Below are 26,749 nucleotides of genomic sequence, written 5' to 3'. Positions count from 1 at the left end.
TCTATTCATTTGTATGCATTTGTGTATTAATTTGTGTTGGATTGAATTCAATCCTAATGTGTCAAATTATACAATTACTTTGGCGCAAATGTACAGGTATGTTGTTAATTTGTTGTATTTATAGTTATTGTTATGAAGACAACGCTGTTGGTCAATATTAAAATATACACAGACACACCGTTTTAGAAAACGCTCAATACTTTAATATAAAATACATATATTTTTGTGTATGAAGACAAACGCTATTACAATGTAAACTAAGGCGTGTACTGTTACTACAATAGATCGGAAGTTCTTACTTCCTCATTTCCCAAATCCAACCGGATCTGTCGGTCGTTCTGATTGGCGCTCACTTATAGAAGGCGGGATTCTGCATTGTTCTACTTATCTGATTGGATCGAATTATGTGGTGGGCGGGACCTGTCTAGCCGGTGCGTTGAGTTGCTACATACGCCATTTTGCAGTGACAGCGGTGCGCTACAGCAGTGGAGACATAAAGCTCGAGAAGCCCCGGTTTAGAGGTGACTTTATTTTGCTGCCTTCGTGATAAACATGTTCACTTATTGATAATTACGTTAAGCTCATTAGTCATATATTTATCCGTTTTAAAATGATATAATCCTTCATTTAAAGTACCAGCTGGCTGCTCTTATCTTGTGTGTAGCTAGTCGGCTAATCTGCTAAAGATGCTTGGTCCAAAAAAATCTGTTTATTTGAGGAAAACGCGCCTCAAATATTATGTATTAGTACTTAAAACTGTCTGTAAAATAATCTTAAAATTGTTTGTGGTTAAAAACTAGCTAATCTGCTATTATAACAGAGGTTATCGCCATTACAATGTATTGTTAGTATTGTTAAATTAATCTTAGTTTTAAGTATTAAAGGCCCGGTTTCACAGACAGGGTTTAGATTATGCCAGGATTAGCCTTAGTTTAATTAGGGCATTTAAGTAGCTTTTATAAACGTGCCTTAGGAAAAAAAAAAAAAAAAAAACATTACTGGTGTGCATCAAAACAATGGAAGTGATATATTTTAAGAGATGTCAGTGTAAGTTGCTTTCAGTTAAAACAGCTCAAACATGCATTTTAGACTGGGACTAACTTAAGCCTCGTCTTTTAAACTTTGGATTAAATATTGACTAGCTATCAGTCTGCCACAGATTCTGTCCCATACACATCTAATGGTGTTTGTCCATTTTTTTAGACATTTATTCACAAAATGTGCCTTATATTTTATTGTAAACAGCCATTTAAATGACATTAGCCTTATTTAAGTGTTATTGCATTGCTTTGAAGCATAGAGACTGTCGATCCCAGTTTCAAAGACCTTGTTATACATTGATTCATAAAAAATAAAAAGCTACATCTGATGTCACCTAATATCAGACAATATTTTCTTCCTGTGAACTTTAATGAAAATGTGACCGTGTATGAACATTACTGTGTGTTGTTTTGAAATGGTGCTTTTGAATTAAAGTCAAAACACTGAAATGCATGTAGTATGTATCTTATGTGCTGTATAACCTGTTTTTAAATTGAAAAATATGTTTAACTCTTAATTTTGCAGTGTAAAGCATGGGGAATGTCTTTGCAAACCTGTTTAAGGGTTTATTCGGGAAGAAGGAGATGAGAATTCTCATGGTCGGTCTTGATGCCGCTGGTAAAACCACCATCCTGTACAAACTCAAGCTGGGAGAAATAGTTACCACTATTCCCACTATCGGTATGGCTGAAGACGTCATTTTCTTTTTTTTTTTTTTTTTTAACACATCTGTTATTTGTTTTTGGCAGTGTTTGCTATCTTGATTTTTCACATGTTTCTCACAGTTTGACCTTGTGCATCATGTTGCACAAAGCTCTTTTGTTCTCATCTCAACGTTGCCATGTTCACATTATCTGCTTTGTTTTTCTTTGTGCGTGTTGAATTTGTGTCTGTAATGTCCAAGCTTTATAGTTATTTTCTCCTCTTTTCACTTGCAGGTTTTAATGTAGAAACGGTAGAGTATAAGAATATCAGTTTCACAGTTTGGGATGTTGGTGGCCAAGACAAAATCAGGCCGCTTTGGAGGCACTACTTCCAGAACACTCAAGGTAAACAATCAAAATGAGTGTATTTTGCTGTAAAAATGAATTGATGCAAATTTGCTTGTGATGTAACAATGTTACAAAATCATGTTCAACAATTATTATTGTAATGATTTTCCTGATATTCCTGTTGGCAGGCCTGATCTTCGTAGTTGATAGTAATGACAGGGAACGAGTTAATGAAGCCAGGGAGGAGTTGACAAGAATGTTAGCAGAAGACGAGCTGCGTGACGCAGTCCTTCTCGTTTTTGCAAACAAACAGGTGAGCATCACTTATCTGCAGTATTGCCCATCTCTCCACGGCTCTTTGAAACAATATTACATGCAAATAATAAAAGCAACCAACCATACTGTCATGCATAGTCATGATGGTGAGATAAATTGACTTGTCTGCTTTAAAAGAGAGAAGAAAATGCTACCCTTTTGTTGTTGACATCAAAACCACTGTGAAATTAAACTGGTTAAATTCAGAAGCTTGTCAATTTGGACAGATGCCAACATGAACAGGTTACTTGACGTTCTCATCTTTAAAAAAGACACAAAGAAAATACAACCCAGACTACATTAAAAACAGGTTAACCCTCTGATACCCAATGCAAGTTAAATAATACTTTCACTAAATATAGTTAAAAAAAATGCACATAACAGTAGCTGATACTCTGAAGTTTTGGTGAAAAAAAAATTGCATATCTTGCTGAAGTTGCACAGAATGGCACCAGCCAGCTGACACAATTTACACTTTGTAAATAGATAAACTTGTTCTAAAATAAGTATTTGAGATCTAATATTTTTATCTTTTATTTCTAATCATCTAGTGATGGGGAAAAAAGCTGACATGCCCTGAAATTTTGAACATAAGTAAATTTACTGTTTGGAATATACAGCAGTGGCCAAAAGTGACATCCGGAGGGATTATATGTTTTTGTTTTTATATGGTGTCTTGATACCATGCCCTGAAATTTTGAACATGCGTAAATTTGAGACCGTTTTTGGGATGTGCTATAGGGGTCCAACTCTTTTCAGTTCAATTTAGAAGGGTTTATTGTCATGACAAAAACATAAATTTTTGTATTGCCAAAGCAAACAACAAAGAAAATGATTTTGAAAATGTGAACATTTCGTAAAGCCTATGTACAGAAAATAATAATAATAAAACTAAATAAAAAATCTCTATATATTTATATACACATGACTATATATTGCAAAAAATATTATAAAATTACATAAATAGCAAAAATGATAAATAAAAAAAAAAGATATGTAGTTTTCACTCTATAGAGCCTATTCAGTTAGATACAAAAATTATTCAGTTTTTATCATTATTGTCTCATTGATAAAGCAACATGCATTTCATTTAAACGAAGAGCTATTAAAATGAGTACAATATATTTAAAATACACTTTGATGTAAATATTTATTACAGTATTTACATTTTCCATGACTCTATCTTTACTGGTTGCAATATACAGTAGTGGCCAAAAGTGACATCTGGAGGGAATTTTTTTATTTTTGTTTTTTGTTTTTTTTATGACCCTAAAATTTCAATTAAATGATTAAAAATGAGGAAACTATTTTCTTTTTTTTTTTTTTTTAAATATTTTAAATATGAGGGAATAACAAAACAATAAACTTGGTTAAGATATTTATCTGACAAAATTATGGCAAAAAAGGCAAAATACATGCCAAAAAGTCATTTTTTCTTGGTTCTCTCGTTTTTGCATGCTCATAATGTCTTTGTGTGACAGCCTGGCCAAAAGCTGTTTGCACAATTTGGCATGTTTCATTGCTTTATCACAAATAAAAAATTAGCTTCAAGCACAACAATGTAATATGATTACAAAATCGTTAAATAAAGGGTAAAGATATCAATTTTCCTAGGCTGGACATCACCTTTGGCCACTACTGTATTATTTTCAAATACATTTGTGCGCTAAAATGTGTGGATACTTAGTGTATCAGAAAATAGTGGTGAAATTTTGCAACCTTGTTTGTGCAAATTTTGGCTTCTTAAAGACTTGTTTAAAAATATATATCTCATCATGAATATTAATGCTTGGGGGGGTCTGAAGTTTAAAGTCAAAAAAGTACAATTTTAGAACTTCCTGCAGGATAAAATCAAGTTTGTCATTTAAATATGCTGTTTCATTTGAAAACATGGGTACGGTTCTGAATGCCATTTCATGCTGATTTTACGTGTATTTTTAAATCTCTGTTTGTATTTGTCTCCTGTCCATCACAGGATCTTCCCAATGCCATGAACGCAGCTGAGATTACAGATAAACTGGGCCTTCACGCCCTCCGTCATCGTAACTGGTACATCCAGGCCACCTGCGCTACCAGCGGAGACGGGCTCTACGAGGGGCTGGACTGGCTCTCCAATCAGTTGAAAAATCAGAAATGAGCTAGTCTACAGCCTCCAAATCTGTGTGTGTGTTTGTTGTTGTGTGAATGGGTAGGTGTGTGTGTTTTGTGTGTGTGTGTTTGAGAGAGCGAGACACACACAGCTACAGTACTGACCCAGACTTTGACTGAACTCAGTATCCCATGTCCTCCCCCTCATTCGTTTAGGTTTGGGCATTGCTGATTCAGACTGTGTTTGTGTGTGTGTGTGCATAGTGAAGCGTTTATCTTTAGTATGCACGTTAGCAAGAATGTATCGTTTCATGTGTGTATGAAGGCTTTTCTGTCTGTTTGCTTGGTTTGGGAATGACCCCTGGCGTGCCTTTTATACACACACATCTCCTCTTCTCGTTCCACCTCACAAACTGTAATACGACTCTCGTTGTTTTTGCTCCATACTGCACCATGCGTGGTTTTCACATGGCGAAGAAAGAACCAAGGTTGTCGGATATGAACCGTTCACTGCGATAACCGAATCACCTCTCCTCCGCCATTATTACAGGCCTGCTGAATATACAACACGTACACTTTAGATATAAAGCTTTAAATTGAGATTAAAAACCTGCCCTGTATCTTTAGGAAAAAAATGCATTGTAACCTGTATCAGGTGAGGATCGATTCGCTCAGATTCCCCCACCACCACCATCCTTGATCGTTCTTTTTGAGTCATTTGAAAATCAGGCTGTTTTATTTTTGGCTCTTCAGGTCCATGTTTTAATTTGTGAATGTGTCCGAATGTGGGTAGTGGAGTCGTGGGCAGTTTCTGGTTTCCTACTGTACACTACCTGTTTCCAGCCGCCACACAGACCCCGAGCACAATCACAGACTGCTGAACATTCCCCCTACCACCAAATTGTTGGATTTGATTTGAATTAAAAACATCATATATTACATGTTTGGTTATGTTTATTTCATGCATCTTGGAGAATCTTGTGGGGTGTCAGGTTTCAGACTGAATTTGAGATTAATTCGGTGTTCTTTTTCACAAAGATTAATCTAGAGTTCATCTAATTAAACTGTGTATTCTAGGTCGGAAGTTTCTTCTAAATCATTGGTCTTCAAAATGGCGTCCACCAATTTGTTTCTTATATATGCTAACTAGTAAAGTTAAGCTAGACGTTTAATTGTTCCTCCTACCTTAAAATGTATTAAGTGAAATTCAAATTTAATATGGCTGTGTACATCAGTAATGATTATTTGAATAGATTTGCAGCATCTTAACAAGGTAAACTACCATTTAATAGTTTGGGGTTAGTACGATTTATTATTTTTTTTAAGAATTTTTTTTTTAATCAGAAGGGACAGTGAAGACGCATATAATGTTACAAAGTCAATAAGATTTATGTTTTTCGGAAAAAAAGTCTCCTATACCCACCACAACAAACGGTAATATTGCGAAATATTACTAAAATTCAAAAGAACTCTTTTCAATTGTAATATATATTAAAATGTAATTTATTCCTGGGATGAAAAGGTGAATTTTCAGCATCAATACTCCAGTTTTCAGTGTCACATGATCCTTCAGAAATCATTCTGATATGCTGATTTGCTGCTCAAGAAACATTTCTTGATAGTTATTGAAAAATGTACCATGGTTTCCATTAACTTACTTAACTGAAATTATTAAAATTGTGCTTGGCACTAGCCACAACCATCTAAATGGCATATTTGGAGAGCTTATTTTGATCCCATATTAAATTAATAGTAATAATAGCTGTAGTAACTGGTATTTTGCTGGAAAATTTGGTTACCATGGTATTAAATGTATAACAGATAGTTGCCCCTTTAATCTTGTAAACACAGCCATATATTCAGAAAGACGTATTTATGATAAAACAGGTTTTGCACAGTATTATTTTGTAATATTCATGGCAGGTAACATGAATTTTGTCAAAATTAATCTGTCCAGGTATTGCAATACAAGTATTAATGTTCACTACATTCACATATATTTTGAATTTAAATTATTTTCCTGGCTGCTTTGGAATGAGATTACATTATGTAGCTTACATTAGTATTTTTTCCTCATAAATGTTCATTTTTGTGTTTAAAATGTTTCTTGAGGATTCAACTTCGCTATGACATGGCACCTAAAGTGGGCCAAGGTGTGTCACTGAACACATTTTATGACCCTGTTACAAATGTTTTCTTTCAGTAGATGACGAGACGTCCTGAAATTTAATTAGTAGGCTATTAATTTGCCTAAAGTACAAATTTAAAGGGATAGTTCGCTCAAAAATGATAATTCTGTAATAATATAATCACCCTCATGTTGTTTCAAACAAGTATGACTTAATTTATTTTGTTGAACATAGAAGATATTTTAAAGAATATTTAATTTTGTCCATACAATAAAGGTCAGTGAAGTTCAAAACAACAGTATAGACCCACTGCCTTTAATTGTATAGACATTTTTCAACATATTTTAGTTTGTGTTTCACAGACATGTGGATTGGGATGACATGAAGTTGAGTAAATGAAGACACAATGATCATTTTAGGTGAACTATCTTATTAAAATTTATTAAAAATATGACATCAAAGTACCGCGAGAGTGATTGAAAAGCTTAAGGAGTGGTATGCTCTCCAATCGCTCTCGCGGTAATATGATGTCATACGCCGATCGGTCTGCTCAGGGTCGATGCTCCTCGAACAAGTAGAAGGACCAGCACGAGCTCATCACCTATCTGTCTTTTAAAGGGACAGTTCACCAAAAAAATGAAAATTCTGTTATCATTAACTCACCCTCAATTTGTTCCAAATCTGTATGAATTTCTTTGTTCCGCTTAACACGGAGATATTTTGAAGAATGTGTCCAAATTATATATAACTATGGAAGTAAATTGTGCCCCACAACTGTTTGGTTGCCCATATTATACAAAATATCAGAAAAATAACAGAATAAAAAAAAAAACAGGTTTAGAACAACTTCAGGATGAGTAAACGATGACGAAATGTTATTTATTTATTTATTTGGGTGAACTGTCGCTTTAAGAGTAGGCATGAACTTTACCTGCCCTTCCTGCAGCTGTACATTCATGAGCTCCGCCCACGCGTGAGGTGTTTTCAAACGAAACTCGACTAGAGTAAAGAGGATGTTACTCATGCCGGCTGGACTGGATGAAACACTCTAGAAACACTACAACTTCTGCTTGTGTCGCCGTATACCGATACTAGAGTTAAACAACAACAGGTGGACAGTGTATGTGTAGGTGAGTCTTTTACACTTGTGTTACACTGTTTTTACACTGTATGACTTAAACTCCATGGCTCTGCATGTCAACATCTTACTAGAACAGAAACTAAACTGTACAAGTCTCTGTGACCCTGAGCTGTTAAACAATAAGTGTACTAATTGTATATTCAAAGGTTAGTGAGAAGAAATATGTTGTTTCATGAGTTCTGATTACACATTTACTCTCACTAAATGATAGTCACTAAATGATAGGCTTAATTCAATTTAAAAAAAAAAATCAAAACTGTGGTCCAATTTACGTAATACATGGTACTCTAGGGTGCTTGGTAATAACATGGTAGTACTAATGTCATAAATGTTGATAAATACTGTTTTTGACCATTAACTGTACATCTAGAACAGTGAATCCCAATGTGCCACAAACATAAAACAGATTAAAATGACTAAATATTTAATGTTTATTATTAAAAATAATAACTAGATGATGTGTGCAAGCTTGTTCGCATGAGTTTCATTACATAATATAGTGCTAATTGGTCTTTTTTTAATTAATATTAGTCATTTTTTTTTTGTCCAAAGGCCTTAATAATAATAAAAAACAAACATATGACATCCAAAGTATGTAAGGTAGTACAGCTAGATCTCCTTTATTGAATCCAAAAGGCTTAATTATATTTTGCTACATATAAAGTTATTTTAAAGATTTTGAAGTGTCAAAAGGTCATTCGGTTTAACCGTCCAAAGGCCAATACAGCCATTTAATTTGTGATTACAATATCTTAAAATGTAATAAATGCATATATTTTTTATTCTGCCATGATTTTATAACATCATATTTCAACATAGTGCAAAATGGTATTAAAATTATGTGTAGAAGTCGTTGCTTTGTTATGAGAAAGAATGTATGGAAATTTTTTTTTATTGATGTTATTCGGAGTAACCAATATAAAGTGATGATTAAGTGAGGTTTTGATTAAGTGATGCGTTCAATATCATGTGACAGGATGTGACATCATTCAGATACCTGCACAGGACCACATGGTCGTGAAGCAAAGTAACTAACCCTCTCTTAACTATTTGAAAAATTAATGTTTTCACTTGATCATACGCATGTCCCGAAACATCAGGTCATTTGGTGCAACCGCTATAAAACATGGAAAATGTTGTAAAATTTAAAAACTTGTACTAAATATAAAATGTTTGATTGTTCTTTTGCTAGCTAGCTAGATATCAGCCGGTTAGCATTGTTTGAAAATATCGTCATTCGGTATAACCAAAAGTGTCATTCGGTGAAACCGAAATTTTGGTTAAACCGAATGACTTTTTTGGTGACAAATTGTATCCATCTTGTAAAAAAATGACAAAAGCAGTGTTAATTGATTATAAAAACTACATAATCTCACTTAATAAAACTTCAAAATAAATTAAATCTCCATTATGTTTTTTTACACTTTTAAAAACCTTATTCATCAATGACCCATATATACATATATAACGTTAGTGATAATGTTGAATAATATCTAATATGACATACATTAGTGGCCAAAAGTGATGTCCGAAGAGGATTGGTTTGGTGATTTGTTTCTAAGTTTGATGAAACTATCAAAATATGAGGAAAATATTTTATATTTTGAAATATTTAAAATATGAGGGAACAACAAAACACTAAACTTGGTTAAGGAATTTATCCGACAAAATTATTTGTCAAAAAAGGGGTAAACTACAGTTGCAGGTTTTGTTTTAGTATGCAAAAAAAGCATAGCAAAACAAAAAGCTTACAAGAAAAAACATGCATTGACTGCAACATAATCAAATTTTTAATAATTTGAATAAAGGGTGAAGATGTCAGTTTTCCTTTTGGCCATTACTGTAAGTTAGAGAGAGAAAAAAAGATGGGGAAAACAACTCTAAAATAATGTTTATAGTTTGTTTCAGGGATGCTTTATTAAGCAGTAAGAATATTATTATTTAATAATTTTGTTTACTTTTTATTGATGGAAGGCATTTGTTCTCATTATTTGTTGAGCAATGTTGTATTACACTATATTATAGTCCTGTACTATACTTTTGAAACATCATTTTAGGTGACAAAACAACAGTTCAAAGCAGGATAAACAAGGCAGCACGTCATGCAGAGGACAGAGCAACAGGTGCACAACCGCTCTCACTTACTTTCATTTCTCCAAACTGTTTGTGCGCCACTTTGACTGTCTGTCACTGCGTTTGGTCTGGGGTCGTACTGATGTGCAACCTGATTTCTGATGCACGTTTAAGAGAAATCTTTCCTTTGAGCATGAAAATGGGGCCTGTGTGGTTTACCTTCTGTGTTATTTGATGTAAGTAGAGCCCGCAGCCTTGTTCATGGACAATGGAGCTTTATTTGCCTGAGAATGACATCACCCTTTTAATTGACAGGTGCAAGATAGAGTTTGTGTATGTTAGATACAGAAAAGAAAAGAATTGTTTTGTCTAGTTGCATGAATATTAGAAAGTGTGATTGTTTGATTGCTTTATACTTCAGAGCACCTTGTGCTTTAACAAACAAACTTGCTGAGAAGTGTTGACAAGTATTTGTTTATGACCGAGTGTGTTTAAGAGGTGAACGGTTGAGTTTTAGTGCCAGCTTCCTGGTTCACAAGTTCTTGTGTGATCAACATGAGTGTATAGTCAACACTTCTGTATTCTTTAGCAACAGAGAATAAAAGATGAACAACAAACTACTGTGAAAGGTGTGACTTAATCACTCGCTTACACACATTAGGCACACGTCATTGTTTTCTTATTGCTCTTGGCTGAAAATCAGGTTCTGCCGTGTTGAGTAAAGATCTATTTTGGGAAGGGGAACTTTGTCTGTACTTAGGAAAACAAATGTTGAATATTGTCGCGACATGTGGTTGGTGTAGAGTAGTAATAGTTCAGTGTATGAATCACACCTGGAAGTGGCAAAATCATTTTTCACTTCTGATTTTCTGAAAGTGTTTGTCCTGTCTCTCTCTTTGCAGTGATGGAGGTGGAAGGCTGTAGGTCAGAGGTGGAAGTGTTTAGGAGGTCAGCGGTTGAGACGATGTCTACAGGAGATTCAGTGTCTGGGGAATGTTGTCCATTGTCCCAAAACGTTCAGATGTCAACACCTCGATCGATCCCTCTGTCCATGAGAAACACCGACAGGTAAATCGTGGCACTTGGTGTTTGTATTATTTGGCTGTGGTTGAAAATTTGCTTAAAATACAAACTGACTTACAATACAATGATGTAATTCTTTTTTTATCTCTTATTTTTTATAAATAATTTTATTTACGTTTTACTTAAATAATTTTATTTCATTTAAAGCTGTAGTCCGCAACTTTTTTTGTGTTAAAAATGTACAAAAATGATATAATGAGAATATGCAACATGAATCCATTTTCCAAACCGTGTTTTTGTCTTATCCTGAATCATTATAATAAATGTTTATATTCAGACTGTTTCAGACCGGACTGGTAGGATTCGCCGCAGAGAATTACAGTAACTGCGTGACTCGCCATAGACATACACTAGTAGCTCCGGCTAGAATGTTCTTCCGCAAGACGCGTGCAGTTCTGTTTATTAACCGCTAGAGGGCCAAAAATCACGGACAGCAGCTTTAATATAAATGACTTAATTTTTTTTAATTAATTCTTAAGTAAATTTTATTTAATATTAATAAAATTAAATTAAATTTTAAACTATAGTAATAGTTTATATTCCAAACATTCCAAGTTAAATTTAAATCAAGATTGACACAATCAAATTTATTTGTAGACATTCCTGGTCTTATTGTGATTTTTATTGTAATTTTTATTGTGATTTTTATTGTAATTTTTTATTTTATTTTGTTACTGTAGAAATAATGTCTAAACAGTTTCAAACAGTTCAAAGTTGAGTTAAATGTGTAATTCTGTTGGGGTTTTTTATTTTACATAAATATTTTTGTTTAATTTAATATAGATTTATTTTTATTTTTAATATCATTTTTTTATTTTATTATTTTTTTTAAATATAGCAATAGTTTATAAACAATTCCAAGTTGAATTTAAAGTCAACATGGATCAAGATTGGCACTATTTAATTTGCTAGTAAACATTCCTGGTCTTTATCATTTAATTTAATTTAATTTAATTTAATTTAATTTAATTTAATTTAATTTAATTTAATTTAATTTAATTTAATTTAATTTAAAACCAAGTTGATTTTAAAGATGTAATTCTGTTTATTTAATTTATTTTTTACACAAATAATTTGATTTAATATAAATTATTTTTATTTTATTTTTACAGTAGTTTATAAGCATTTCAAGTCAAATTCAAAGTCATCATGAAAGTAAGATTGACCCTGTTTACTTTTTTGTACACATTGCTGGTCTTATCGTGAATTACTTATTATTGTCTTTTATGAAAAAAAACTATTAGTGTTTATTTGAGCAATTTCAGCAAATGTTCATCAATTCCTACTTTACATTTACTCTTGTTGAATATCCCAAATGTCAGATTACGGAAATAAATGTGTTGACATGTTCGTGATACTTTTTAATCATTATTCTTCCTGGTCTTGTGATTCTAGTGGTCCATCAAAACGGGAATTTCGAGCTTCATCCGCACCTTTGATTCCCAATCCATTTCCAGAGCTCTGCAATCCGGCGCACTCCCCGGTGCTGCCCGGATCTCTCGGCGAGCGGGACCCTCTCTCTGACAACAGAAAACATGTAAGCATGGCTGGATGGTTTAATTGGTGACACAAATGACAGGCAGTTGCCTGTGGCACTATGAATTTTCAGTAGTTATAAAAGGTGACAGCCGCTTTGACACGCCATCCTCTAGGGAAAAACAAGCGCACAAACAAATCACTGGGCGTTGAGTTCATAGACCTGTCAATAAAAATACACAATCACATTCTTTGGCACTCAAAAAAGTTCATGACCTTAAAGGGTTAGTTCACCCAAAAATGACCCCTGGTTAATTATCTTGCTGTCAATGGAGACCTCACTGAGCCATTGAATTTGATCAAAAATATCTTAATTTGTATTCCAAAGATGAACGAAGGACTTACGGGTGCAGATGAAGGAAATGTAAGTATTTTTAAGTAATGCAATGCATTTCTTCAGTTCAGGCAGCTCCACTTTCCATGTGTTTCCCTAACCTCCATACGCTCTATTACTTTATGCTTGCACAAACAGAAGTTGTGTTTGACAGAAATGTATCAGAGTTTGAACAATGTAAGGCTGAACACCGTTACTGACAATCCTCATTTTGGCTGCGTGAGATTCTCCAGCTTTGTTGTTGTTGAGTTGTTAAAGCTCCGCCCTCTTCTGGAAAGGGGGCGGGAGCAGCAGCTCATTTGCATTTAAAGGGACACACACAAAAACGGCATGTTTTTGCTCACACCCAAATAGGGGCAAATTTGACAAGCTAAAATAAATGATCTGTGGGGGATTTTGAGCTGAAACTTCACAGACACATTCTGGGGGACACCAGAGACTTGTGAAAAGAGGCGTTATAGGTCCCCTTTAAACAAATTGAAACATGGAGAGTCAGATGCATTAGTGTGCGTCTTAGTTCCTGACAGATTAATGATCAGGTTCTTGTTGTGTATGTGTATTCATAGGTGGTTCGGGTTTTTTGGGACCCCACACACAGTCGTTCGGTCCTGGTGTCATCTGGGGTGACAGCACATGATGTTTGTCATATGCTAGCGGAGAGCGCCCACTGTACGGACGAGGAGAGCTGGGCTCTCATAGAACATCATTCTGCTTTGGGCCTGGGTAAGACATGAGGATGGTACTCAAACAACAATGCACAATTACTGATACACTTCCAATATTTCCATAGTTTAACTTAACACAAGTATTTTCATAATTCAATGTAAAATTACATAATTCACTTTTTGAATTGTAAAACAGTGGGTTGCTGCTTTGCATGCTCTTTGTTGTTTGCATGCACTTGATTTTTTTTCACTGGAAAACAAATGAGCTTCTAGTGTTTTAGCTTTTGGTAAATCATCATTCATTCATTGCATAATCATGGCTCATTGTTTGGACAAAATCCACTGAATGTCATTTCAAATACCAGCTTGTTTTCGAAGTCTGTATAAACTAATGCTAAGACAAAAGCTGACATGTCTTGTTGTGCTTTTAAATTGACAGATTGTTTGCTGAAAGAAATCAGACCCAGGGGTGTTATGTGGAAAAATCTTAGCACTGAAACAAACACAACCAACGTGTTATACAGGCTTTTATAATGGCTTTAGTTATGCTTTTGACAGGTTTTGGGTTGAATGAACTTTTGGTTTCAGAAATTACATTTTGTGATGGTTTCTGGTATTAATAAAGTTTATGTATTTACAGTTTAATAGGTAAAAATTAGTTATAAGATTTTATCGGCTACTTTTTTTTAAAGCTAACCCCAGAGACTTTTTTAAATATTATTTTAATATTTAATTTAATTTAAGAAATTTATTGATTTTCTTTCATTTTTTTTAATTTTAAATTTTATTTAATTTGTTTGAATTTAATTTCATTTAAGAAATGTATTGATTAATTTTAAAAATTAACCATTTGTTTCCTAATTATTTTATATAATTTGTTTGAATTTAATGTAATTTTCTTGAATTTAATTTCATTTAAGAACTGTATTAATTAATTTTAAAAATAACCGTTTATTTCTTAATATTTTATATACTTTTTAAATTTCATTTGATTAGTTTGAAGTAGATTTAAATTAAGAAATATATTGATTAATTTTGAAAAATAACCATTTCTTTCTTCATATTTTATAAAATTTGTTTAAATTTAATTTGAATTTAATTAAATTTAACAAATGTATTGATTCATTTAATAAATAAACCTTTTGTTTCTTAACATTTTATATAATTTGTTTGAATTTAATTTTTTCAAGAAAAGTATTGATTTATTTTAAAAATCAAGCATTTGTTTTTTTTTTATATTTTATATAATTTGTTTGAATTTAATTTGTTGTAATTTAATTTAAGAAATGTATTAATTAATTTAAAAAATAACCATTACTTAATATTTTATATACTTTTTAAATTTCATTTAATTAGTTTGAAGTTAATTTTAATTAAGAAATATATTGATTAATGATCATTTCTTCATATTTTATAAAATTTAGATTTAATTTGCTTGAATTCAACTGAATTTAAGAAATTAATTGATTCATTTAAAAAAATTAACCATTTGTTTCTTAATATTTAATTAGTTTGAATTTAACTGAATTAGTTATAATTTAATTTAATGTAATTTAAGAAATGTATTAAAACATGAAATAGAAAAAAATAACTTTTAATTTAAAAAAAAAAAGAAGAAAAGTTTAACTTTAAAATTACCACTAAAAGCTTTAATTGTGTCGTCCGTAATTACTGATTTTTTTTTTAGGGACTGTAGGTAATAGACGGACATAAATAAGTGCTGTGTGTTGTTGTGAGTGTTTAGGAGCGTTTGCATTCCAACTTTAATTGCGTGAATGTTTTTTTCAGAGCGCTGTCTGGAAGACCATGAGCTTGTGGTGCAGGTACAGTCATCCTGGCCCGTAGAGAGCGACACTCTGCTGTTCTTCCGCAAAAACTATGCCAAGTACGAGTTCTTCAAAAAACCTGTGGTATGAAGCCTCTTCGTCATCACCCAGTAATTCTGTCTAAAAAATACTCAACATTTAGCATGATGCCATTTTAATGAAAATACAATCATAATCCATTTTACTTCTATGATGTGACATATTTCCGAGTGAAGATCGTCAACTAGAAAATGTAGACATTTTTAATACTGTTTGTTTCTTTTTTTCCCCCTGTTATGCAGTTGTTTTTCCCAGAGAACATGATCTCTGATTGTGCTGATATCACTAAAGGCATGACATCATCAGAGCTGGTGCAGGTATGAGGATCTAGACCTTTTAAAAACATCAAATGGCAGTTTTATTGTCTTCATAACACCAGTAAATGTCTGTCTCTCTTGAAGAATATGGTGAAGAGTGGTTCCTGTCCAGAGATTCAAGGCTTTCTCCATGTGAGAGAGGGTGGGAAAAAATCCTGGAAGAAACTCTATTTCGTTTTACGACGGTCTGGACTGTACTGCTCCAACAAAGGACAATCAAAGGTGCCACACACACACACACACACACACGTTTGTTTTTGTGAATTGTTGTGGGGACATTCCATAGGCATAATGGTTTATTTACTGTACAAACCGTATTTTCTATCGCCCTACACCAACCCTTAACAGGAAACTGCACATTTTTACTTTCTCAAATAAACTCATTGTATGATTTATAAGCCTTTTGAAAAATTGGGACATGGGACATAAGTCACCCTCCTTAATACCTATGTCATACCCATGTCATTATACAAATTTGTGTCCTGATATGTCACAAAAACACGCACATACATAAACACACACACACACACACACACTGAAATGACTTTTGTATATATACACATAAAAATGCATATAAAATTTGGATGCATCTGTATGTTTGCAGGAACCTCGACACCTGCAGTTTGTCGGAGATCTGGAAGATCTGAATGTGTTTACAGTCTTCAATGGCCGTAAACTTTATGGGGCACCAGAAGCGCATGTCTTCTGCATTAAAGTAAGCAACAGGAACAGAGAATCAGTGTTATTTTAGGATTAGTTATATAGTATTATTGTATTTTTTTTATTTTATTTTATTTTTATTTTTTTTAACAAGTAACAATAAAAAAACATCAAAGTCATTATAATGCAAGATTAAATTCATTACATTTAGGGAAAATTTCTGAAATACGTCGGGAATAAAATCATAAAATTTTGAGAATAAGTCGTGTTTTAAGAAAAAACTCGTTAAATTTTGAGGAAAAAAGTTGAAATAAAATGAGAATAAACCCGTTAAAATTTGAGACTAAAAAACTCGTTAAATTTTGAGGAAAAAGTCAAAATAAAATGTTGAGAATAAACCTGCTAAATTTTGAGAATAAAGTTGTTTCGAGGAAAAAACTTGTTAAATTTCGAGGAAAAAGTCAAAATAAAATGTTGAAAATAAACCCGTTAAATTTTGAGAATAAAGTTGTGTTTCGAGAAAAAATTTGTTAAATTTTGAGGAAAAAGTCAAAATAAAATGTTGAGAATAAACCTGTTAAATTTTGAGAATAAAGTTGTGTTTCGAGAAAAAATTTGTTAAATTTTGAGGAAAAAGTCAAAATAAAATGTTGAGAATAAACCTGTTAAATTTTGAGAATAAAGTTGTGTTTCGAGAAAAAACTTGTTAAATTTCGAGGAAAAAGTCAAAATAAAATGTTGAGAATAAACCTGTTAAATTTTGAGAATAAAGTTGTGTTTCGAGAAAAAATTTGTTAAATTTTGAGGAAAAAGTCAAAATAAAATGTTGAGAATAAACCTGTTAAATTTTGAGAATAAAGTTGTTTCGAGAAAAAACTTGTTAAATTTCGAGGAAAAAGTCCAAATAAAATGTTGAGAATAAACCCGTTAAATTTTGAGAATAAAGTTGTTTCAAAAAAAAAATTGTTAAATTTTGAGGAAAAAGTCCAAATAAAATGTTGAGAATAAACCCGTTAAATTTTGAGAATAAAGTTGTTTCAAAAAAAAAATTGTTAAATTTTGAGGAAAAAGTCAAAATAAAATGTTGAGAATAAACCTGTTAAATTTTGAGAATAAAGTTGTGTTTCGAGTAAAAATTTGTTACATTTTGAGGAAAAAGTCAAAATAAAATGTTGAGAATAAACCTGTTAAATTTTGAGAATAAAGTTGTGTTTCGAGAAAAAATTTGTTAAATTTCGAGGAAAAAGTCAAAATAAAATGTTGAGAATAAACCCGTTAAATTTTGAGAATAAAGTCGTGTTTTGAGAAAAAACTCTTTAAATTTTGAGGAAATTTAGGCTTTCTTTCAATAACAAAGAAATACTATCAGCTTTAGCTAATTATAACTGATTAATAAGTAATATACAAACTTTAAAGAGAATTTGCAAGCGGCTGGGACTTTTTAGAAGAAAAAACAGTACAATTTACACAATGTACTCACAAGAAAACAAGACATTCTAAAAGCTTGACGTAAAAAACACTTAACGTGGCTTAATAAAATGAAAAGCGATTCATAAATAAAGAAATCTGTTTAAAGTGCCCCTATTATGCTGTTTAAAGGCTCCTAATTTTGTTTTGGAGTGTCCTACAACATGTTTACATGCATTCAAGTAAAAAAAAAAACACTAGAATTTTCTCATAATATCCATTGCAGCATCGGTTCATTTCTCAGTGTCTGAAACAGTTCAATAAAGGATTCAGTCTCTCTAAACCTCTCTATATATCAGTCTCTATTCAGTCTGAATGAACGTGTATGTATATGTATGCTAGGCCTCAAAAGACAGGTTTCGCTGTCAGGATTTGAAGCTGATGTGTGCTGACAGTGAGCAGAGTCGCACGTGCTGGATCACGGCCTTCAGATTGTTTAAGGTACATTAACAGTGAACACATGCAAACTCAGTAAGAATGTTCCATCTGAAACCTGCAATGAAAGACAAAAGACGTGCATGTGTGTGTGTGTGTGTTTTAGCATGGGAAACAGCTCCAGTGTAATTACCAGTTCGCTCAGTCCAGCGCCAGACTTCACATGGCATCAAAAGACTCCAAGGTACAGTAAACATCTCTCAAGCTCCAAAAAACTTAAAAGTAATCCACAACTATATTCTGATATCATATGTTAGCTTTGTGTGAGGAACAGACTGATCTTCATCACATGTTTTGTCTTCCTCCACTGTGCCATCATCAGTTTACAGATAGGGAGGAGTCGATGGTTGCCATGGATTTTTCAGGGAAAAGCGGCGGACGAGTGATTCAGAACCCACATGAGGCCCAGAATGCAGAGCAGGAGGAAGGACAGAACTGGCGGGTGTGTATGTGTATATATATGTGCTCGAGAGAAATCAATTCTTTGCTGAAACTTGCTGTGAATTCCTGCTCCTCTAATGTAATGTTCAGCCATAAGCTTCCCAGATCAGTTATGCATTTATAATAAGCAAGAGTTTGGATTATTGTGAAGTTTTTTTTTTTAAAGAAAACACAGTTGGCTTTTATCAGCGTTAGTTCTTTGGTGTGTTCCTACCAAATGACCAAATCAATATCGACTCGACTTTAATCACATATATGTCAACTTAAGAAAATCTGAAGTAGTTTAACCCCTACTATATATACACATATAACACAGACTGAGAGAACCACCCTGGGGCCGCTCCGGCATGCCTCAGGCCGAGAACGGTGCATCGTCTTGGGCACGACTAAGAGCGAAAGACAAATCTCCTCCCTAAACAGGCCATCGTGGGGGTCCACTCATAGGCCCCTTTGGGGGGACTCGAGCCGATTTCCACCGCAGGTGTGGGTGTCTGGAAGTCGGTCAACTTCCGGGGGGCTCGTGTGTGACCGTGACAAGGCCGAAACCAGTGCGCTGTCTCAGGCACTTGAACAAGGCAGCTCCAGCGTGCATTGGGGCCGAAAATGGCGTGCCGTCTCAGCCACCTATATATATACTAGGGGTTGAACTACTTCAGATTTTCTTAAGTTGACATTTATGTGATTAAAGTCGAGGCCACATCGTCTAATCACTGATGGCATCATTGGGTAGGAACCAGGGCTTAAAAACAGAAAAAAAAATTCAGTCGTTCCACTCCGAGCAGAATCGGTATTTTAACGTTTCTGTTCCAATGTTCCTTCGAATTATAAACGTTCCGAAACCGTTTTTTATACCATTTTTATTTTATTTTTGCCTGTAGCCTACTTATTATTATTATTATTATTATTAATAATAATAGAACAGCATTTTATTTATTAAAAAACAAAGAGAGTGTATTTGCCGTCTTAGCTAATAGGCATACAATTATCTTATATTACAAGATTCTGTCCAAATGTAAACTTATTAAACGAAAGGAAAAACAATGGTTTTTTTAAATTAAAGTATTTTTTCAAGATATTTTAATGTTTGCTGCATGGTTTAAAATACAGACGCTATTCCTGAGAGGAAAAAAGATAAGTCGCTTAAGTTGCATTTTATTATTATATTCAGAAATAATGATAATAAAGTTATCATATTTTTTAAACACCATTCCAGCTATATTGCTATATTCAAGGCGAGAAACAGGGTTATATATTGGAAATAAAACTAAATAAGATGCAAAACTAATTAATTTAAAGTGAATCTGTAGCCTACCTTTCTTGCACAAATCCAACTGTTTTCATTTTCGAGACGAATGCTAAACTATTATTTATGATGAGCTTTGTACTTCACTCGCATTATCGACATCATCCTTCACATAACAGCACAGTGAGGCGGTGGTCACGGGTGGTAAACGGCAGATTGTATTACAGAATTGAATTGAGCAGTGTAACGTTTGTGTAACGAGGCGGGACTCGGGCAGAGATCCATTTGCAGCTTTATTGAAGTTAGAGTGGTCGTACAGGCAGGGTCAGACAGGAGCAAACAGGAATCACAAGGAACAGGCAGATTCGTAGTCAGGCTACAGGCAGTAGATCAGGGCTGACAGATATCATTCACAGAACAGTAGACAAGGCAAGGGTCAGGATAGGCAGCACAGGATCGTAGACGGTAGACAACAGGTTCAGTAACAGACAATCAGGTATGGTATAAATGCTCGGAATAGTATCGCAGGGAAAACAAGACTTCGCGATCAGGTGGTGTGTGTGTGAGTCTTTTATAGTCCAGGTAGTGTGCTAAGCTGTATGTGGCAACAGGTGATTGGTGTACAGTGAACATGTGACTGGCAGGGAGGATTGTGGGAAATGTAGTCTGGGAACTGACAGGAGCAGACGGTGATAGTGACAGTTTGGTTGATTGTATTTTATTTTAATATTTAACAGGCGATATCAAGCAATGCAATAATTAGTGCGCGCGCGTGAGGCGCCAGCGCGACCACTGGATTTGTTTTCCTTCTATAAGACAGTAAACTGTCTCCGTAATTTATGGTCATACGGGTAAAAGCCAGACATAATTCATACATTTACAAAAGACACAAATAACGAAAACAAGCAGAATGTCTGTTTCCTTTTCTAGATCTTTGGAGTGCGCCGCAATAACCACTTTCGTTTTGTTAATCTGTAGACCTAATTATTTAAGTAAAATATTTTGTGTAGCCTATAGGCCTAATTATTCCCTTTTATTTTATATGTGTTATGTAGGTAGGTAAGCTGCAAATGCGTGATGTGACATTAAAAATTGTACTATCCTGCAATTTTCGCTGGTTTCAAAACGCACAACATATTACTTGGCATGCATTTTCACTTAAATTTAGGCCTAATACTTAACGGTTGGTGACATATATCATCGGAAAAACTAATGCCAGGGCATTGCCATTGTGACTTACCTAACCTATGATGACTTGACGCGCGTCAGCGCGGGCATTTCACTCACGTTGGATGTGTCAGCGTCACATTTGCATCGGCTGTACTATTTGAATTCGTGATTGGTTGACTGCCAAATCAAAATATTAACCGGAACGATAAAATAACGTTATTAACCGCTTAATGGCCATTTCAAATTAGCGTTTCTGTTCAGAACGATTAAATTTGATTTAGTTTCCCTTTCTGGTTACGCTCCGGTCAAAATTTCATTAATTTCCGGTTTTCGTTTTCGTTCCTTGAACCGGTTTAGAGCCCTGGTAGGAACACAACACCGGCACAACACCACCTCGACATGTTTGCTCACTGTTTTGCTATTTAATTTTGCGCTTCCACTAGTTCACTAAACTGAACAGCCAATCAGAGTTGTCTCTCTCGCCCGACGCTGATTCTAAATGCTGAATCAGCCCTAAAAAACCAAACGGCGTCCGACTAGAGCCAACAGTGCAGAACACACTGGGAAAACTTAGTTGGCAGATGCCTAAAAATGGTTCAACATTGCCCGACAGCTAATTGCCGGCTCGGTGTGCCCCTTGCTATTGATGAACAAATAAGCCTGAAGGTCTTTGCACACTGAGTCTGAAATTAGTGTCCGAAATTTTGAATGTTAAAAAATAAATACGACCTCATGTTGTGTCCATCACGTTTACACACTGCCTTCGAAACTTTTGTCCATCATAAAAAATAAAAAAAATGGATCAGGTTTGATTTTCTGCATTTTTTGCATCCATTGCACGCATTTTGAGAGATGTTTTGATAATTCGGAGCCACTGTATCCCGAATCTGACAAGTTGATCCACGTCGTCTACAGCACAAAGCAGCAGCACAAGTGCGGAATACAAAGAGACAGAATATAAAGACAGATTGTGCCAGTATCAAGAGCAAAGCATCAAACTGAGCCACTGACATCCTGAAGTAAACTTTGAAACGCTCGGGGTAATCATGCAGCAGCTCCTTGATGAGGTGGAAATCTTCTTCCTCTCTACCCAATCTCGGGGTTGGACGGATCCAATATTTCCTCATTCTTTTTTCTCTTTTTAAGAAGAGAGAGGACAACTAAATCATGCTCACTACTCCATTTTTTTAATATGCATCAGACTCAGTGTGCAAGGACGAATTTTTAGGATCACAAATACGAAAAAAACATACAAAAATTTTGTGCAAAGGCCTTAAACTTCGAGCACAGTTATGGCAAATGAAACAGCGCTGCCCACGAGGCTATTGCTCCTACATAACAGCTTATTTTTTTATCAGTTCTTTTGTCTTTGGTTCGTTATATTTCTCAGATTTCTGCAATCAGATACAGATAAATAAAAGATAACATTTACAGTGGTGGTCAGAATTATTGGTAAATATGATCAAAGATGACTGTAAAAATAAATCTGCATTGTTTATCCTTTTGATCTTTAATTCATAAAATTAGCAAAAGTCTAACCTTTCATCGAAGAAAAAGAATTGAAAGTGGGGGGAAAGTCACATTAATAAATAAATGTTTATCTACAAAACTTTATCTAAATATTCTAGGGGTGCCAATAATGCCAAAGTGTTTTGGAGAAAAACATTTATTTCATAATCTGAGTTTCCCCACACTTTCAATTCTTTTCCTTCAATGAAATTTTAGATTTTTGCTAATTTTATGAATTAAAGATCAAAAGGATAAACAATTCGGATTTATTTTTACAGTCATTTTTGATCATATTTACCAAGGGTGCCAATAATTCTGACCACCACTGTATATGAATGCATTAGTGAGAGAGCGATTGCGTGTGTGAAATAATTCTACCTGACAGCGTCTCTCTACTAATAGTGAAGCTGTGTGTTTTAAGAGATATATGCTAGAATTTTTCAGTTACTAAGCTATTTTATTGATAAATCACAGAACAGTTGACAACACGTTTCTGCGCTACTGAATGTTTCTGTGTGCGCGCGATGTATCTGTATGGGTGTGCCTTACAAAGTAGCAGCTCATTAGTTTAGGACGGTGATTAACTTATACAATAAGCTGTTTAAAACAAGCATTCAACTGATCAATATTGAGCATCCAGATGGTATAATCAAACATATCTTGTGGAGCACGGTGAAGCACTTTAACGGTGTGCTTTTGTTCTTCAGAAGAGAGAAGCGTTGCGTCACAATTTACCCACCAACGGTCACGGGTCACAGCTCTCCGGTGAGTGTCTCGCATCAACATCGACATCATGCAAGCAACAAGAATGAATCTCTCATTAGTAAAATCTTCCTGTATGTGTATCTGCAGCAGTTCATCGTGTTCAGCCGTGGTTTCATGGGGGCATGTCTCGTGCAGAAGCTCAAAAGCTATTGGAGGAGCAGGGTCAGGTGGACGGGTAAGAATCATCTTATTTTTCCTGCTTATGTACGTTTGCGCTGTAAACTTGTATTTATGTCATTTTCTCCACTCTCTGCAGGATGTTTTTGGTCCGTGACAGTCAGCTGCACGTGCAGTGCTTTGTGTTATGCTTGAGTTATAAACTGAAGACGAAACACTACCTCATCATTCCCGTAAGTCTTTATTCCTGTTTGGACAGTTGAAACTGCAGTTGCATACATGAGACGTTTTCATATTGCTGTGTTTTTCCTCTGTGTCCCTGTAGTTGGAGCAGGGCGACAGACAGTACTACACTATGGACGACGGTGTCACACTGTTTGCAGATCTGCTGCAGTTGGTGGAGTTTCACCAGATCAACCGCGGCATCTTGCCTGTTTGTCTCAAACACCCCTGCACTCGCATTGCACTCTAAACCTTGAACTTTGACCTCTTCCCCCAAAACTAGGACCTAACTGCACCAGTTTCTGGACCATTAAAGTTTTAATGGCAGTGGATGTCAGGACATTCCACAGTGTTTATATTATTTATATTTCATATACTAATCACCTGTAGCACACTTTTGGGCTTATACAGGTCTTTAATATTGGTTATTGAAACAAAAACTTTCAATACTCTTTGTTTACAAGCTATTTGTATTCATCGTCCTACTATCCGGAAAGTGCACAAGCATGTGGGAATGTTCTTGCTGTTCCTTCCTTCAACACTAGGTGGCGCACTGGCGCTGTGAATAACTGCGCATGACGACGCCTGTCCAGGAATTCTCAATAGATAGTTTATGCAAAAGACATGCAGGGATATTTAATGCATCTTAAAGTTGCAGAAGAAGAAAGTGTCAATGTAGCAGATTTATTATTATTAATATTATTTTTTTTTGCTCAGCACTGTGTGTAATTTATGGGTGTTTATTTCATATTACAGATATTTGAGAAGATAATAGAGGCCAGTTTATATTTGCTTGATTTTCTACATGTTTATTCTATTTTATTGTTGTTTAGTACTTAACCGACAGTCGTGCTTATTTGTATGTAGTTTAATTATGACCATGACTCCAAATTGAAGTTGTAAATAAGTAAATTGAGTGTTATTTGAGTAGTTTTAATTGTATGTGTGTGTGTGATTTGAAACTAAAGATTCGTAAAGCTTCATGAAGCAGTGTTTTGAAATCGCCCATCACTAGATATTGTTGAATAAAGTCGTTATTTAGTTTTTTTGGCGCACAAAAAGTATTCTCGTCGCTTCTTAACATTAAAGTTGAACCACTGTTGTCACATGAACTGATTTAAATATGTCTTTAGTAGCTTTCTGGGCAATGAAAGTGTTAATTATCTTGCTGTCAATGCAGGCCTCAGTTGAACCATCAGATTTTATCAAAAATATCTTAATTTGTGTTCTGAAGGTGAACGACGGTTTTACGGGTGTGGAACGACAGAATTTTCATTTTTAACCTGTATTGGTGTTTTAGCAGGACCACTGCTGGAGAGAGAGCATCAGATTGTGTGTGTGTGTGTGTGTATTTTTCTGTATGCTTCAGTTAACTTGACATCACCACTACATCAGTTGTAAGGTCTCCACTGTGTTGTTGCCATGGAGATTATTCCTTTAATATTCAAGGGAGGTCAACAGTCCAGGCTAAAGTATAGGCTATATATGCTGTGACTGATTTGCATGATTCACTTAGAATCAGATTATTCAGTGAGATGGTAATTTATTCAAATGTAAATGGGGTGATCACCTCACTGTAGCTGTTGATAAATCATACATTAATGCTATATTACAAGAGTGAATAAAGGAGACAATGATCAATCGGTCAGTCAGTGAAGGGCACATTATTCATCCTGACAATATTAAATATCAATATGGGGCGAAAATGAATTGTAGAGTGTAATGCATTAAAATTGGTGCTAATTTCAACTGAGTAAAACTGGAAGAAAGTTACATTTGTAATTGGAATGAAAATTTTATATATATTTATACATATATATATATATATATATATATATATATATATATATATATATATATATATATATATATATATATATATATATATATATATATATATTTATATTTATATTTTAATTTTTTCTTTTTTAAAAAAGTTTTATTAAGTGTTAACAGTGAGATTATATGGTTTTTAAAATCAGTTAACACTGCTTTTGTCATTTTTTACAAGATGGACAAAATTTGTCACCGAAAAAGTCATTTGGTTTAACCAAAATTTTGGTTTTACCGAATGACACTTTTGGTTATACCGAATTACGATATTTTCAAACAATGCTAACATGCTGATATCTAGCTAGCTAGCAAAATGACAATCAAACATTTTATATTTATATTTAGTACAAGTTCTTAAAATATTACAGAGCCGTTTTATAGCGGTTGTACCAAATGACATGATGTTTCGGGACATCCGTATGATCAAGTGAAAACATGAATTTTTCAAATAGTTAAGAGAGAGTTAGTTACTTTGCTTCACGACCATGTGGTCCTTTGCAGGTGTCTGAATGATGTCACATCCTGTCACATGATATAGAAAGCATCACTTGATCCAAAATGGTCCCTTTATATTGGTTACTCCGATTGGCATCACTGAAATTCATTCTTTCTCATAACAAAGCAACGACTTCTACACATAATTTTAATACCATTTTGCACTATGTTGAAATATGATGTTATCAAATCATGCCAGAATAAAAAAATATATGCATTTATTACATTTTAAGATATTTTAATCACAAATGAAATGGCTGTATTGGCCTTTGGACGGTTAAACCGAATGACCTTTTGACACTTCAAAATCTTTAAAATACCTTTATATGTAGCAAAATATAATTAAAACCTTTTGGATTCAACCAGCTTGCCGTAGCTCCACCCTACCTACCGTAGACACTCAACCGGTCAGTCACCCCTTTAACTTATTTATGAGGTATGGTTTATTTAAGATTGAACAATGTCCCCAAACATGCATAAAAGCTTAATCTCCACCTTTTTACAATACACACTCACTCACTCACACACACTTTTGTCATACACACATTAACACACTGCAGACTCTACCTTCCTGTGGTGTTTACAAGGTGAAGCACTTCTGAAACTAGGCCACAGAGACTGAAAACAACACATGAGGCTCCTCTGAGTTTAAACTGGGTGTGCTAAATGGGTTCAAATCAATTTCATTTGAGGAAGATCAGGAGTTAGATTAATTGTTCCAATTAATTCTGAGATCTTGTGATTAATTATTCTTACCTTTCAAATTAAAATAGCCTTAACTGAATTGGAACTGGGTATGAGTAGCATTAAATT

At 34.1% G+C, this 26,749-nt stretch overlaps 2 protein-coding genes across 11 annotated transcripts; both read left to right on the top strand.

Annotated features, from left to right (window-relative positions):
* Window positions 1-402: 402 nt before the first annotated feature.
* On the top strand, window positions 403-5,359 carry arf2b (ADP-ribosylation factor 2b). The gene is made up of 5 exons (XM_067378591.1): window positions 403-521; window positions 1,567-1,722; window positions 1,980-2,090; window positions 2,222-2,346; window positions 4,324-5,359. Exons 2-5 carry the CDS (start codon window positions 1,575-1,577, stop codon window positions 4,483-4,485), a joined length of 546 nt encoding a protein of 181 aa, XP_067234692.1. The 5' UTR covers window positions 403-521; window positions 1,567-1,574; the 3' UTR covers window positions 4,486-5,359.
* Window positions 5,360-7,559: 2,200 nt separating this feature from the next.
* Window positions 7,560-25,202, top strand: grb7 (growth factor receptor bound protein 7). 10 transcript variants are annotated; one of them, XM_067377853.1, is made up of 18 exons: window positions 7,565-7,695; window positions 8,683-8,733; window positions 9,764-9,829; window positions 10,682-10,847; window positions 12,258-12,399; window positions 12,727-12,762; window positions 13,299-13,455; window positions 15,186-15,307; window positions 15,505-15,579; window positions 15,664-15,801; window positions 16,184-16,294; window positions 18,049-18,147; window positions 18,248-18,325; window positions 18,464-18,583; window positions 23,212-23,269; window positions 23,360-23,444; window positions 23,526-23,619; window positions 23,712-25,202. In XM_067377853.1, the coding sequence occupies exons 2-18, from the start codon at window positions 8,718-8,720 to the stop codon at window positions 23,856-23,858; spliced, it is 1,710 nt and encodes a 569-aa protein (XP_067233954.1). In that variant the 5' UTR covers window positions 7,565-7,695; window positions 8,683-8,717; the 3' UTR covers window positions 23,859-25,202. The 10 variants fall into 10 exon arrangements, with proteins under 10 accessions (XP_067233960.1, XP_067233954.1, XP_067233952.1 ...); XM_067377851.1 differs by having other exon boundaries at window positions 23,357-23,444; XM_067377852.1 differs by having other exon boundaries at window positions 7,605-7,691; window positions 23,357-23,444.
* The last annotated feature ends 1,547 nt before the right edge of the window (window positions 25,203-26,749 follow it).

Source organism: Chanodichthys erythropterus, chromosome 23 (genome assembly GCF_024489055.1).
Source record: "Chanodichthys erythropterus isolate Z2021 chromosome 23, ASM2448905v1, whole genome shotgun sequence".
Taxonomy (NCBI): Eukaryota; Metazoa; Chordata; class Actinopteri; order Cypriniformes; family Xenocyprididae; genus Chanodichthys; species Chanodichthys erythropterus.
This window is presented reverse-complemented; position numbering and strand designations above follow the sequence as displayed.